This window comes from Fistularia commersonii, chromosome 12 (assembly GCF_037954325.1).
Source record: "Fistularia commersonii isolate RoL2024-O1a breed Wild chromosome 12, RoL_Fcom_v1.0, whole genome shotgun sequence".
Taxonomy (NCBI): Eukaryota; Metazoa; Chordata; class Actinopteri; order Syngnathiformes; family Fistulariidae; genus Fistularia; species Fistularia commersonii.
Genome location: NC_141295.1, coordinates 4,837,254 through 4,851,853, shown reverse-complemented (window position 1 = coordinate 4,851,853; position 14,600 = coordinate 4,837,254). Strand labels below are relative to the sequence as shown.

The 14,600-nt window shown below is 55.1% G+C and overlaps 3 protein-coding genes across 7 annotated transcripts; 1 reads left to right on the top strand and 2 right to left on the bottom strand.

The window, feature by feature from the left end:
• Positions 1 to 180: 180 nt before the first annotated feature.
• Positions 181 to 4,140, bottom strand: taf5l (TAF5-like RNA polymerase II, p300/CBP-associated factor (PCAF)-associated factor). 5 transcript variants are annotated; one of them, XM_086156548.1, is made up of 5 exons: positions 4,003 to 4,140; positions 3,199 to 3,340; positions 2,165 to 2,269; positions 1,321 to 2,081; positions 181 to 1,246 (listed from the first exon to the last, which is right to left on the bottom strand). In XM_086156548.1, the coding sequence occupies exons 2-5, from the start codon at positions 3,335 to 3,337 to the stop codon at positions 455 to 457; spliced, it is 1,797 nt and encodes a 598-aa protein (XP_086012674.1). In that variant the 5' UTR covers positions 3,338 to 3,340; positions 4,003 to 4,140; the 3' UTR covers positions 181 to 454. The 5 variants fall into 5 exon arrangements, with proteins under 5 accessions (XP_086012674.1, XP_086012675.1, XP_086012673.1 ...); XM_086156549.1 differs by having other exon boundaries at positions 3,199 to 3,389; positions 4,003 to 4,132; XM_086156547.1 differs by lacking the exon at positions 4,003 to 4,140 and adding an exon at positions 3,786 to 3,925.
• Positions 4,141 to 4,262: 122 nt separating this feature from the next.
• On the top strand, positions 4,263 to 10,802 carry nup133 (nucleoporin 133). Its single transcript, XM_086156508.1, has 25 exons — positions 4,263 to 4,494; positions 5,217 to 5,323; positions 5,398 to 5,501; positions 5,574 to 5,807; positions 5,895 to 6,065; positions 6,300 to 6,455; positions 6,522 to 6,592; positions 6,670 to 6,817; positions 6,903 to 7,053; positions 7,131 to 7,285; positions 7,362 to 7,453; positions 7,535 to 7,692; positions 7,786 to 7,880; positions 7,948 to 8,172; positions 8,244 to 8,366; positions 8,450 to 8,549; positions 8,629 to 8,883; positions 9,215 to 9,348; positions 9,410 to 9,568; positions 9,660 to 9,795; positions 9,890 to 10,008; positions 10,080 to 10,160; positions 10,236 to 10,297; positions 10,379 to 10,467; positions 10,598 to 10,802. Exons 1-25 carry the CDS (start codon positions 4,367 to 4,369, stop codon positions 10,732 to 10,734), a joined length of 3,390 nt encoding a protein of 1,129 aa, XP_086012634.1. The 5' UTR covers positions 4,263 to 4,366; the 3' UTR covers positions 10,735 to 10,802.
• A 378-nt stretch (positions 10,803 to 11,180) lies between these two features.
• LOC147228420 (galectin-related protein-like) lies at positions 11,181 to 12,895 on the bottom strand. Its single transcript, XM_086156509.1, has 5 exons — positions 12,856 to 12,895; positions 12,252 to 12,323; positions 11,993 to 12,081; positions 11,744 to 11,927; positions 11,181 to 11,472 (listed from the first exon to the last, which is right to left on the bottom strand). Exons 1-5 carry the CDS (start codon positions 12,889 to 12,891, stop codon positions 11,329 to 11,331), a joined length of 525 nt encoding a protein of 174 aa, XP_086012635.1. The 5' UTR covers positions 12,892 to 12,895; the 3' UTR covers positions 11,181 to 11,328.
• Between the last annotated feature and the right edge of the window lie 1,705 nt (positions 12,896 to 14,600).

The window sequence follows — 14,600 nt, the reverse complement described above, 5'->3', positions numbered from 1 at the left end:
CGGCGAAAGGCCTCGCCCTCGAACAAGAAGTCAAATGGCAGCCAAGTGGATCTGTGTGTGTGTGTGTGTGTGTGTGATGTTCCACCTCTAAACATCTGATTCCTCCAGTGGACGTCACACATCGACGGTTTTCAATTTTCCGCACGCTTTTGTTTAAAGATTGAGAGGAAGTCGGAAAGTAGCGGAAATAAACTTTTATTCTTGTCACCACGGGAACAGGGTGTGTGTGTGTGTGTGTGTGTGTGTGTGGGGGGGGGGGGTCCAGTTCAGCAACAAACAGAACAAATTGGGAGTAAAGCGGCTCAGGTTTAGGTTCCTGGAAGTTTGTTTTTTTTTTTTTTTTTACAAAAATAGTATTTACATTTAGTAAACATTGCACGACCGAGGCGCGTCGGGACGAAGGCGGCCCCCGAACGCCTCGCGGCGCCGCTTCCCGGCGAGAGGACGGCGTCCCCTAGGGCTCGGCCTTGTCCTGGGCCGTCCCCGTCACCAGCAGCAGGTTGCAGGCCATGAACTGGACGTTGAGGACGCTGCTGGTGTTCCCGGCGTACAGCCCGACCAGCTCGCCGGACGAGCCGTCGGCCGGGGCGCCGCCGTGCGAGCCGCGGATGTCCCACACCCGGACCGAGTTGTCCATGGAGGCGGACGCCACCAGGCTGCTGTCGGGGCTGAAGGACAGGCCGGTGACGCTGTCGGCGTGGCCGCGCAGGTCTTTGAACAGCGTCCCCGAGGCCAGGTCCCACAGCTTCACCCGCTGGTCCTCGCCGGCCGACGCCAGGTACTTGCCGTTGGGCGAGAACGCCAGCGAGAGCACGGGGCCGCGGTGGCCGGTGAAGAGCCGCACCGACGCCCCCTGCTGGGCGCTCCACAGCCGCACCGTCTTGTCGGTGGAGCCGGTGGCCAGGTAGTTGGAGTTGGGGTGGAACTTGACGCAGTCCACGTCGGCCAGGTGGCCGGCGTAGAGCCGCAGCGGGTAGGTGCGCGAGAACGTCCAGAGGCGGGCGGTGCGGTCGTGCGAGCCGCTGGCGAAGTAGAGGCTGCAGGGGCTGACGTCCACGTCCCACACCGGGTAGGCGTGGCCCTGGTACGCCGCCGTGTTGGTGAAGCTGCCCAGGTCCCAGTAGCGCACGGTGGTGTCCTCGGAGCAGGAGAGCAGCCCCGAGCTGTCCGACAGGAAGGCGGTGCGGAAGACGGGGCCGCCGTGGCCCCGCAGCATCTTGATCTCGCTGCCGTCCTCCTCGTCCACCTGAGGGCGGCGGGCGGAGCCGTCAAACATCGCAACAGCGCCGACACACCGGATCGCACGTCGGAAGGCGTTACCTCCTCCTCCAGGACGTCGCAGGCCAGGTGGACGCGCGACACGTCGGCCCGGTGGGGTTTGGCCTTCAGCTTGCGGGCGCGGAGGCTCCACAGCTTCACCGTGGAGCTGTCGAAGCCGGCGGCGAGCAGCCGGCTGTCGGCGGACACCTCGGCGGCGTTGAGCAGCTGCTCCGTGTGGTGGAAGGCGTAGAAGCAGACGGTGGTGAGCGAGGGGGGGCCCTCGCGGACCTTCTTGATGCAGTCCTGCAGGGCCTCCAGGGCCGCCTCGCTCTGCGGGATCTCGGCGGGCACCTCCACGCCGTCCCCGCCCTCCGCCCCGTCCACCCCGGCCCAGGACGAGGCCGGGTTCTGGCCGACGTTGGTCCCGCCGTCGGCCCCGTACAGCTGGTAGTCCGCGCACCTGGACGAGGTGACCTCCACCTGGAGGTGCGTGCTGAGGGCCCTGCAGAGGGCGCCGTTGTCCTCGCTCTGCAGGTAGCGCAGCAGGTAGCCGTAGGCCTGCTCCGTCAGGTGCACCACGTACTTGTGCTCCAGGAGGGCGCTGAGCTTGGGGTTGGCCGCGATGTCCTGCGCCGTCAGGACGTGCTGCAGCTGCTCCACCGTCACCCGCTGCTCGCTCTCCTGGAGGAAGGCGCCGTGGAAGCGGCTGTAGAAGCCGCCCACCGCGCCCTTCAGGCCGAAGCGCACCATGTCCAGGTGGAGGTAGACGAACAGCGGGTAGAGGAGGACGCTCACCTCCTTGGCCCAGGAAAGGTCCGTTTCTAAACGGGAGGACGATGTCTTAGGATACCCGATTCCACTGAAAGCCGGCCCGTCCTCCACACGAGGAGGGAGGAGGTCCTACCTGACAGGAAGGAGCGCAGCCTGGAGAACTGAGCCTCGTACTGCAGCGGGTCGGACTGGCAGGGCGCCGCCGAGACGATGTTGGCGCAACCGGACTCGGTCTGCACTGCTCACACACACACACACACAAACACACGACAGTTAGGTTATGAAAATGTGATCTCTTCACTGGGCGAACATCATTTTGACCTCTGTTCGCCGATGATAGGCACGTATTAACCCGCGCCGTTTCCCTTTAAAATGAATTAAAATGCTTATAAACAGTTCCGGCAGCCTGGTCTTGTGAAGAAAAATGTGCTTTGTACATAAGAAAAGACAATGTAATTAATTAAACCGGTCAAATAGCCGGCGGTGGAGGAGATTTGGGGAGTTTTTCCATTGACTGCTCCATCCTTAATTCAACTGGATACAATGCTATGCTAAATGTAACTTATGCTACACTTTGTCTAAACTCAATTTATGGACAAACTGAAGCCGCTCCTCTTTTTGAAACCATCAAATCGTCCCCTTTGAACGACTCTTCCGTCGGCGTTCCCGCCGTCCGCCGCACCAAATCCCCGTAAACGTCTCCCGCCTCCTCACAGAAGGACAAGAAATTTCTGCCGTCGAGCAGCGCCTGGGGAGCAGTTTGGGGTTTGGTGTCTTGAACAACAACGCTTTAACACGCTAGGAGGAGCTGGGAATCCAACCAGGAATGTTGGATTGCTCTTCTTCCTTCCTTAAAACGCCACTTCATGGACAGCGGCGGGTGCGTTCAAACGCTCAGAACTCGTCTCGAAACAAAAACAAACGTGTAAGTCGGAGTGCTTGCAAGTCAAGGCGCTGGATGTCAAGGTGAGATGATACAAACAGATGGTCTTGACGGTATGGTTCTTCACGCGCGTGAAACGCTGAGCGCGCTGGCGAAGGTCAGCACAGCTGCAGGTCGGATACGATCCCTGGATGCAAGACTTGGGCGGTATCTCCGCGGATGGGAGAAAAGCCCAGCGCCTCCCGGATGTTCTCCACACGTGTTGGGATGAAGGTGCATCTCACCTGAGAGGCTGGCCGCCATCTCCTCCGCAGACTGGAAGAGCTTGGCTCCTTTCAGGGAGCCGTCGTTGTCCACATACTGCCTTCTCTTCAGGTACTGAGCCACTGCGTACTGGATCTGCTCAGTGCGACCCCGCTTCATGACCTGGGAAACCAAAGCAAACCGTTTGCGCAGTTGCGTTGTCACTCTCGCCCTGCGAATGCAAGAAGAGTCGCACATCATGATAGCGGTTTAAAATGAAATGGTTTTTAAAAGCAGGATTAACTAGATTCAATGGCGACAGTTGTTGTCCCGCTAAGAGCAGCATCATTTCATTAGCAAGCGCCTGGCTTAACAAGCTAGCTAGGTCATGAAACACTTCGTTCATTCGGGAAAAAAATATTCATTGACCCTGGTTGAGAATTAAGACGTGTGATACAAGGAGCGATAAAATGGTAAAGAAATTAAAAAAATAAAAGCTGTCATGTGTCTACACTGTCTGTACCGTGCTAACCGGCTAATGTAGCTAGCCTACCACCGGGCCTGGCTCCAAACTTTCAGCGTCGTTAATCCAGTTCCGCCGCGGAAAGGACGGGGAATAACTACTCACTGCATTCCGTTAACTAGTCCTCTCTGTACTCGGCTGCCGTGTCAGAGCTTGGCGTGTTTTATCGTAACTACGCCGCGGCATTTCGTGCCTTCTCCATCGTTTCCTTTCGCCCCCTCCGGCAAGGCTCAAGCCAGTGCTGCTAGGCTAAGTGCGCTAGCTAACGGCTACCATCTTTGATCTTGTATCGATTCGTCACCCTTGGCGCCTCGTCGCTCACCTCGCACCGAACTCCGTTGAGAACCGGCTCAAATTCTCATGTTCCCCCGCCTGGTTTGCAGATTACTCAAACAATCTCAACAAAACTGTTTGCAAAGCAACCCGTTGATATTACGGGTGATTTCGGTCGCTTCTAAAATGACAGGGGGATCAATGTAGTTCACATTTGTGACGGAATGTCAAATAACGCGGATTCCATCGCGCGCCTTTCAAAACACGTCATCAACCCGCGACGGGAAGTGACGTCAATCTGACGCGACGCTACCGCGCGTTATTCGGAGAAGCCTTCCTTTTGCCGTGAGAGTTTTGAAAAATATTGAATAAAACCTCGGATCTTCTCGGTTGTTTTCTCCGCAGGGTGAGATATGTTTACCCCCCGCGGCGCCCCGAGCTCCGGTCGCCGGCAGCAGGGCCGTGGACCCGGGCGGAAGAGCCTCTCCGGAGCGGCCGGCAGCTTCCTCTTCTCCCCGCGCAGGACGCCACTGTCGGCCCGGTAAGAGGCGCCCCGAGGCGGCCACCCGGACAGCCACGACCCCGGGGGGGAGGCAGCGTTATTTCTGGCGAAAAATAGCAACAAGAAAAACGAAAAAAGGTCTAAAATGATGACAGATATCTATGAAAGATGTAGAAAAATTTACGTTTAAACGCTTTCTCTTATATTTCATTGTTTTTGTCCCTTCCCCCCCAATCGTTTTTTCTCTTTTTTATTTATTCTATATTTTATTCAGTCGCTTTTATTTTTCCATTTCACTTTGTGTCAGTCACTTGCTTTTTTTTTTTTTTTTTTTTTAAACAATTCCATTCGGCCCTGGATGCATCATCTCACTTTATTGTATCTCATTTTATTCACTATTTCTTATGATATTGAATGTTTTTTTTTCTTTCTCCACCAAAGGAGCAGCCATCACATTTGCTACATTCTCCAATAACGGCTAATATTTTCAATTCTATTTACTGATTGATTTGTCGAATCGAACATAGAGGAAACAAAATTTGCTTGGCAAATGCGATCGTTTATTTAGTATCAGCTGACTCTTCGGCTGTTTACGTTCGTCCCGACGCGCCTCGGTCGTGCAATGTTTACTGAGTGTAAATACTATTTTTGTAAAAAAAAAAAAAAAAAAAAAACACTTCCAGGACAACCTAAACCTGATTCTGAACACGGAGGTTATATCAGGAGCCTCCTCACCCTCCTGCCGTGTCTCCCACCTTCAGATCGACGCCCACGCGAGCGGCGGTGGCGGAAACCATCGGCTACGACGTGCAGACCTTCGGCTCCTCGCTGCCGGTCAAAGTGATGGAGGCGCTGACGATGGCGGACGGTAGGGGAAGCCCGCTCGGACGGTTTTATCCCACGCGCTCCTCTCATCCCGTCCTTCCCGTTTGGCCCCGTCAGCTGACGAGCAGATCTCGGTGAAGGTCAGCGAGAGCGGCTGGGCCTGGATGGTCTGCGGCGAGCGGCTGATCGTGTGGAAGATCTGCCAGACGGCCGTGGCGAAGGTACGCCGGCGTATCGTCCGTCTTTATGTCCCCGCCGAAACGCCAACGCGAACACGACTCCGTCCTCCCCAGCTGTCCGTCTGCAAGGAGCTGCAGCTGCCGGACAGCGAGTACAGCTTCGCCGCCGACCTGGTCGCCGTGGCGTCTGCCGCCCCCCTGGAGACGGCCGCCGTGCACTCCATCTGCGTCCTGGCCGTGGCGGCGGAGGGGACGGCTCGCTTCTGGCCCAGCCTGGCCCAGGAGGGCAACTACAGCGAGATGGAGGCGGACCTGGGGGACCTCTGCAACTTTGTTGTGGCCGTCAAGGTGAGTTGCCGTGGTGATGGTTTCCCGCAAACATGACTTCATCTTCAGGGTCCTTGAGATCTTCCCTCTCCACCCCGTGTCCCCCAGGGCTCCAGCTTCGTGGTGTCGTCCGTCAAGGGCCGCCTGCTGCGAGCGTGGCCCGACTCCTCCAGGAAGCTGCAGCTGCGCGCGCTCACGCAGGGCCACGGCGTGCTGTCCGGCATCGGACGCCGCGTCTCCAGCCTGTTCGGGATGCTCTCGCCGGCGGCCGACGAGACGGTGAGCGTCGCCGCCGGACCATCCGCCCACCAACAGTGCCCGCCAACGTCGCTCGCCAACGTCGCCAGCTAACGTGTCGTAACGTCCCCCGCTGACGTCGCCCGCCAACGTCACTTGCTAATGTCACCTGCTAACAACGCTTGCTAATGTCGCCCGCTAACGTTGCTTGCTAACGTCGCCCACTAACGACACCTGCTAACAACGCCCGCCTGCCGGGTTCTTGTCCGTTCGCAGCTCCACGCCGTGCTGTGGGCGGGCGGCGCCGGCTGCCTCTACACCCTCAGCAGCTCCGGTGTCAGCAAGTGGCTGGTGGACGGGGTCTCGGAGCAGCAGGTCCTCAACTGGGACGTCCGGCGTTCCCTGAGCGAGAGCATCGCCGACGCCATCTGGGTGAGCGAGCCGCCGTCGCGGGATGGCCCGCGCCGATTCATTTCCTGACCACTTCCGCCTTCCCAGGGCTCGGAGAGCAACTTCGAAGAGGCGAAGGAGGGCGTGAACGTGGCCTACCTGGACATGCAGCTCGGACAGTGAGTTCAGATCGCTCGCGGAAAACGCCGCCGTCGGTTCTTCTCCCGTCCGACCGCCCGACCCGGTCTGGTTCCAGGACCGGACCCGTGCTCCTGGCCGCCGCTTGGCTCCCCTCCGACTCCCCCTGCCTGGCCTACTTCTGCCTGGTCACCCTGCGGGACGCCGGCGCCGCCATCTCCGACGAGTACACCGTGGAGGTCACCAAGCACAGCCCCGCCTTCCAGGTCGGCCCGGGGTTGTTACCGTGGTGACGGAGGCGGGCCCTCACGGCAGATTGATTGATTGACATTTTGGCTCCGCCCCCCCCAGAGCGAGGAGTCCCTGCGGGGGACGCGCCTCCTGCTGCCGCCGTCCCCCGGCGCCGCCGCCTTCCTCTACAACGACGAGCTGGTGTTCGCCTGCTCGCCGGGCGCCGGCCGCGGCGGCCCGCCGGACGAGAAGATCCCCTTCAACTCGCCGGGTGAGTTTTCACACCCGGAAACGAGTATTCAGGACCGTTAGCTTCCATCTCGAAGTATGAAATGTGTCGCTCCGCAGGCGACGGCGTGCGTGGCGGCGGATGCTGCGCCGACCTGCCCGTGTTCTTCTCTCAGACCAGCGGCCTGGTGGCGCTGGTGGCCAGGGAGAGCCCCTCCATCCTGCCCGAGACCATGGAGGACTCCCTCTGCTCGTCCCTGGCCGCCGCCCCGGAGGTACGGGCGCCGCCCGGGTCGCCGCCGCGAAGGCGAAGGGAGCGGGAGCTAAACCGCGGCGGTGGTTTCCCCCCAGGCGTCGGTGGTGGAGACGGCGAGCCGAGCGGAGACGGTGGCCCACGAGGACAAAACCAAGCTCCTGAAGGCGGCGTTCCTGCAGTTCTGCCGGTGCGTTTCCGCCGTTTGTTGCGACTTTCGAATCAAAATCCGGAATCTTAAAAGCGCCGAAACCCTTCTCGCCTCCGCCAGCAACGACCTGGTCGGCGCCCAGACGGTCACGGACGAGCTGTTCCCCGCCGACGGCGAGGAGGGAGCCGAGCTGGACGCCATCGTGACCGGCATCGACCTGGACCTGGTGGACGACTACCCGGCGTCCGACCCGCGCTGGGCCGAGTCCGTCCCGGAAGGTGAGGAGGACGGAGGGGGCGGGGCTTAACCGGCTGTCAATCGTCCTCCACGAACAGCAGAAGATGAGTGTGTGTGTGTGTGTGTGTTTGTAGAAAGCGCCGGCTTCCCGCTCACCTCCCTCATCATCCTCCACCAGCTGGAGGACAAGATGAAGGCTCACGGCTGCTTCATGGACTTCCTGCTGCAGGTAGAGCCTCAAGGCTAACGCGCTAGCACAGGCTCCGCCCCCCCCTGACCGCGTCTCCCTCCGCCAGGCGGGGCTGCTGGACCGGCTCGGCCGGGTGACGGCGCGCTCGTCTCCCATGGCGACGCGTCTGCTGCTGTGCGAGCACGCCGAGAAGCTGCAGGCCGCCATGGTGCTGAAGAGCCACCACAGCAAGCACGGCGAGCTGGTGAACCGGGCCATCGCCGTGGCGCTGCAGAGGAGCGGCGCCGCCGTGCCGCCGAGCCTCACCGCCGCCGACGTCTTCTTCAGGGAGGTGAGGCGCCGCCGCCGCCGCTAACAAATCCGGCGGCGTGTCAGCGCTCACCAGACCGTGGGATCTTCCAGGTGTCCCAGATCTCCTCGCTGTTCGACTGCCTGCTGGAGGAGGAGGAGCGCGGCCTGAAGGAGAACCCGCCGGACTCGCCGCCGTGGGCCGAGGCCGTCCTCAACGTCAACAACATCCTGAAGGTGAGCGCGCCGGGTTAGCGGCACGGCTAATGCCGCACGTCCGGCGAGGGCGGACGGTCTTGAAAGGGGTCTCCTTCCTGCAGGACGTCCTCCAGGCGGCGGGTCAGTACCGAGAAACCAAGGCGTCCATGTACAGAGCGGCGGAGGGCGCCGCCGCCGAGCCCGAGTACATCCCCTGGACAGGTAGCGCTTCCTGTTAGCACCGCCGCGCAATCTCTCTCCCTCTCTCTCTCTCTCTCACCGGCTTCCTGTTTCTCCGTAGCGTCCGGCGGCGTCCGCGCCGTCCTCTCCCGCCAGCACGAGATCATCCTGCGGCTGGTGTACCCGCACGCCGACTCGGAGCTGCGCGGCGTCCTGTGCGAGCAGCTGGTGGCGCTGCTGGACATCTACCTGAGCGGATACGTGGCGCAGCTCACCTCGCTGCAGCAGCAGAAGCCGTCCGGCGCCCAGCAGGAGCGATACAACAGCCTGGAGATGGAGTACGGCCAGCGGCGCTCCGAGCTGCTGGCGCCGCTACGTACGCCGCGTCCGCCGTTTCAGATTGGTTACAATCGGCCCATCGGCGACTTGGAATCCTCAGGGTCGCCAGTCCGGCGGACCAGGCCTCGAATCTTTAGAAGTATTTTAAAAAACAAAACAAAAATGGCACCGAACGAAAGAGGCGGAGACGCCGATCGCTACGAGCGGCGGATGCATCCCGTCGGCGCCGCCGCCGCCACGCCACGCCGGCGTTTCCTTAAAACGCCTGTTTTCCGAATGGACTTTGGAGACCTTTGGACGCCAGTTCGTCCCAGACGCGGGCCGTCGCAGAAGGTCGCTAACCGCCGCTTCCTGTCTTTGCCCCGCAGTGGAGCTGGGTCAGTACCAGTGGGCGGCGGCGCTGGCCGAGAAGTACTGCGACTTCGACGTCCTGGTCCAGATGTGCGAGCAGACGGACAACCAGAGCCGCCTGCAGCACTACATGACCAAGTTCGCCGACCAGGTGAGGGGAAAGCGCCTTTCTCTCGCCGGCGCCGGCGCTAAGCTAACTCCCGCTTCCGCAGAACTTTGCGGACTTCCTGTTCCGGTGGTACATGGAGAAGGGGAAGCGGGGGAAGCTGCTGTCCCAGCCGGCCGCTCAGCACCAGCAGCTGGCCGGGTTCCTGCAGGCCCACGAGCACCTGAGCTGGCTGCACCACATCCACGTGCACCAGTACCACAACGTACGTCCGCCTCTTTTTTTTTTTCTTTCCTTCCAATTATCTCGGAGAAACCCGGGTCGCCACGGCGACAGTGACACCTTCTCCACCCCAGGCCCGCCGCACGCTGCACAACCAGGCCAACATGGAGACGCGCTACTTCGCCAAGAAGAAGACGCTGCTGGCGCTCAGCAAGCTGGCGGCGCTGGCGTCCGACCTGCCGGAGGACGAGGTCAACAAGCAGGTCGAGGGTAAAAAAACAAACAAAAAAACAAAAACGAGATACTTCCACCGGTCAGATTTAGTTCTTTCCTGCCGCCATCTTGACCTTTCCGTCCCCTCCAGACATCGTGGAGCAGGAACGCTTCCTGCTCCACCAGGAGACGTTGCCGCGGCAACTGCTGGAGGACAAGCAGCAGAACCCGGACACCATGCCGCTCCTCAGCGCGCACAACCTCATCCAGGTACACACACACACTTACACACACACACACACACACACACACACAGATCTGACCGTCTCTCCTCCCTTCAGCTGTACATCTCCGACGACAACCGGCGAGCCAATGAGTACGACTTCAAGAAAGCCCTGGATCTGCTGGAGTACATTGATGAGGTCACTTCCTGTTTCGGTGACCGTCGCCGCCGCCCCCGCCGCCGCCGCCGCCTGACGTCTCGTTTTGCTCCGCAGGAGGACGTGGACGTGGACCTGCTCAAGTGTGAAATCCTCGGCCGAGCGCTGAGGAGAGACGAGTAAGATCGACGGGAGGAGGAGAAGTTCCGAAACTGCTAATGCTAATTAGCTAACGCTAACGCTCTCCTTTTCCTTCCCAGCTGGTCGGCCGCCGACGGCAACGACGACCCCCTGGAAGCCGCCAAGGACAGCATCTTCGTCCGGATCCTCCTCAAGCTCATCCAGGAAGGTGAGCGAACCCGTCGTCTCGAAAAGGGAGGAGATAAAATCAGAAATCCCAGTCAAATTCACTCCCATTTTATTTGATAAACAAACTCATGAAACTGACCGGTGTGTGTGTGTGTGTGTGTGTGTGTTAGGCGTCCCCCTGCAGACGTACCTGCCGGACGTGAAGGACCTGCTGGAGCAGGACGAGCTCGGCGGCCTGAAGTCCAAGCCCTACTTTGAGTTTGTGCTGCGAGCAAACTACGAGCACTACCTGCAGGCCCAGATGTGAAGCTCGCCGCCACTTCCTGCTCTGGACTTCCTGTTTGTTTGATTTCAATAAATGCATTTTATATTTTACTGTAGCTGCTCTTTTGCGGCGGATGTCACGTGAAACTTCGTGTTTCTAAAGAGGTTGAAAAATAAAATGAATTGAAAAGTTATTTAGGGAAGGGGAAAAAAAAAGGGGGGCGGGGCTTCATGTGACCTTTGACCCCCGCCGACTTCGACGGACGGATATCCGGGTCATTTCACTGATTTTCTGGAGTTTGATGTTTTATTTCGAAGCTGCATCAGAAAGGTAAACCCCAACGCCGTGAGGAAATGACGTAGAAGTAAAAAAAAAAACAACAGAAACTGCCTGAGAATGAGTTTTTTTTAAGGGTTAAAAGCAGATACCAAGCCAGTTGGTTATCAAAAACACTTTAAACTTGCAAATTAGGGATTCAAAAGTTGGTGAATTTAAGACAAAAAAAAGATCCCGAGATGTCCAGGAAATAAACCCATTTTTTCGAAACAAAATAACAAAAATGGAAGTATGTTTTCAGCGCCGAATAACCGAATCCGGGTGGATCTTCGAGGACGAAGACGAGACAAACGGACGTCCTCAGGCCAGTTTGGTGATGGAGACGCAGCCTTTGACCCACAGCGTGTCGACGGCGTTCAACGGCGTCACCCGGTGCTGGAAGTGAAACAGCTGCTCGCCGTCCACGAACACGCGGAAGCGCGAGCGCTCGCACAGAAGCTCCATCTGACCGAGAAAACAAATAAAACCCAAAAAACCTTGAACGTGTCATTCGCACTTGGAGATACAGTCGGGCCGGGAAATAATCGAACAGTGTTGCAATCTTCATTATTTGAGCTCTGCGTGCCGACATGTTGGTTTTGAAATGAAACAATTGCAATATTGTTGTATTCATGTTTTTGTGAACAGCTAAAATAACAAAACCTGTGTGAATCGCGTGTGGCGTTCGAGTGCTCGGTGAAAAAATCCGAAAGATGAGCTTCGAGGAGGACGGCACCTTGAAAGGCTGCTCCCGGATGAAGGGGAAAAAAGGGGCGTCCCGTTCGGCGTCCCCCCACGAGCCGGCCCGGCAGGCCCTCCTCAGGACCCGGCGGTCCCTGAAACGGACGCAGATCTCCAGGGCAACGTCCGGCGGAGGGTCCCGGGACGTCCCGTGTCCACAGGTGAGGGCCACGTAGAACCTGGGGGAACCCCAAAAACGGCGGTAACCAAGGGTTCTTGGCGTCCAAACGGGATGTACCATTACCTGTCCGGACGGGGGTCGACGACGCCCACCACCACCACCTTCCTGCCAGGCCGCAACCCGTCGTCAATGTGACCCCTATATGGGACGGTCTTCACACACACACACACTTCAATTCACATATAAACATCTAATTTTTTAGCTACATCTACTGATAAAAATAATCTTATTGGAATGATTTATTTTAACAGACAGTGCCCCCATTGGAAAGCGTGCATTAAAATATGTGGGATTTATCAATATTTTCATGAGAAGAACCTACCAGGTTCCTCTGGGGTTCCTCGGCCAAACAGCCGATGACCAGTTTCTGTTCTTCCCCATCGCATTTCCACTTCTGTGAAGACACAGGTTTCAGAATCGTGCTTGTCATCTCCATATCAGAGGGAGTAAAAAAAAAAAAAAACAGCAAGAAATTGATGAAGAAAAGTGGCTATCAAAAAATAGTTACATTGAAACCTGTGGAAAAAACAATTTAAAATTCCAGCTAATCTAACGCAAAAGGATGAAAGAGAAAATCCGAAAAAAATAATGTCATAGAACCTGGAAAAAAAAAAAAGTTTACGAAAATAAATTAACTTCAATTTAGAGAAGGCGTGGAAAGCATGCTTTTATTTTGGTAGTCCAAACCGGAAGCCACCACATCTTATCCCGGTTAACTTTACAACATTCCCGCCGCCGCCGATTTTCCTCCTCTCAAGACTTTTTTTTGTTTTGTTTTTTTTTCTGCAGAAACTTTTTCTGCATCTGGAGTAAAGAGGGTGGAGAAGGATGACAGGTGGTGTTACCGGGGTGTCAGTCACCCTCGTCTCCGCTTCTGCTGTCGGTCCTTCCCGACCGATTTCCTGCAAAAAGAAAGAAAAACTCACCTTCCTCTCCTTCGCTGTCACTCCAGTCTCAGCCATGTTGATCTGCAGGGAGGGGATGACGTCACACACACACACACACACACACACACACACACACACACACACACACACACACACACACACACACACACACACACACACACACACACACACACACACGCTTCATCGGAGGAAGAAAAAAATGTGCACATCTGTCCAGAAAGAAACCTCCCATTTTCCCATTTATCACATCATATGTCGTTAAAAAAAAAAAGATTGAAAATCACAATAAGTCATTTTTACACAATCAGAAAAATCAGAAAAACTAATTATTTGTCCCCGAGAGAGAACTGGGGGGGTCAAAAGCATCAAATTGTGAAATAATAAAATTAAAAAAATATCAATAAGTTTATATAAAAAATTAAAAACTGATAAATAAATAAATACAATATTCAAAAAAATATATATACATATAGTTAAAAAAATCATCCTTACTGTCCTTTATGTCTTCCATTATCATTCCTAATGTTGTTGTCGCTGTCTATTTATTCGTGCATATCTTGGTATCTTCTGTCTCTTTATTTATATCTATAATCATTTAGCATTTACTTTTTAATTTTTTTGACATTAGAACTGTTACTCTGCTGCGATAAAGGAATTTCCCATATGGGGGATCGATAAAATTTATCTTATCTTAAAAATAAATAAATAAATAAATAAATAGATAAGAACAGAGAGAATTTTTTTAAAATATATATACATACGTATAAATAAAAAAATAAAAATAAATGACTGCCAATCTGTGTTTTGTAGAAGGGGCACTTTTTTAGTTAGCTTTTAATTTCGGTGTTTTTTTGTCTCTCAAGAGCTTTTAATGACCGTTTTCAAAGGAATAAATATGTGTGTGTGCTATTAATCAATATCCTGATATTGGATTGAATTGTAATAATCTACTTATGTATTGAGGTTTTTTTTTTTTTTTTATCCAAGAGGCGAAAAAAACAACAATCCAGGAAGAATGTTTGTCATGTGAACCAACTTAGACTGAACAGATTAATGGACACACACACACACACACACACACACACACACACTCACACACACACACACACACCGTCTCCTTGCAGTTTTCCTCTTTGCTTCTCGTCCTCCTGCAGGGACCAAGAATGGGAGGAAGGAAGGAAGGAAGGAATGATGGGGGAGGAGAGAGGGTGGATGGAAACACTGCAGAAAGTGGCACAAAACAACTCATTATTAACTGTGTGTGTGTGTGTGTGTGAGTGTGTGTGAATACACTCACGGTATTCCCCTTTATGTTTTAATCGCGACTCCCCTGTCTGTCGCTACTGAAACATCTGAGCCCTGTGAGGCGAAGTAAACCTAGCAGGACGCTAAGGCTAAAAGCGGTCTAATAACGGTTGATAAAGAGCTTGAACGTTTAAAAATATAACGGACGCTGGTGTATTTGCCCAAAACTTGATTATAAGTTATTACCTCATTAGCCGACAGCTAAAAGATGCTAATTTCTTTGTATGGAGTTAACCCATTAGTGCCTCGTAGCCATTGGCAACCTGTTATGCTAATACCATTAGCGTTGTATAAATGGTGATTAAACACCGAATAAAATGAGCTTGATTAATAAACAGGATATTCTGAGGCTAAAAGATGGTTGGTAGTAAAAGTCTGTGATTTTTATTTCAGTTTTAAGTAAGAGTTGTCGCCACTCACACTAGCAGCTAGCAAACAGCTAAGAGGCTCATCGGTTA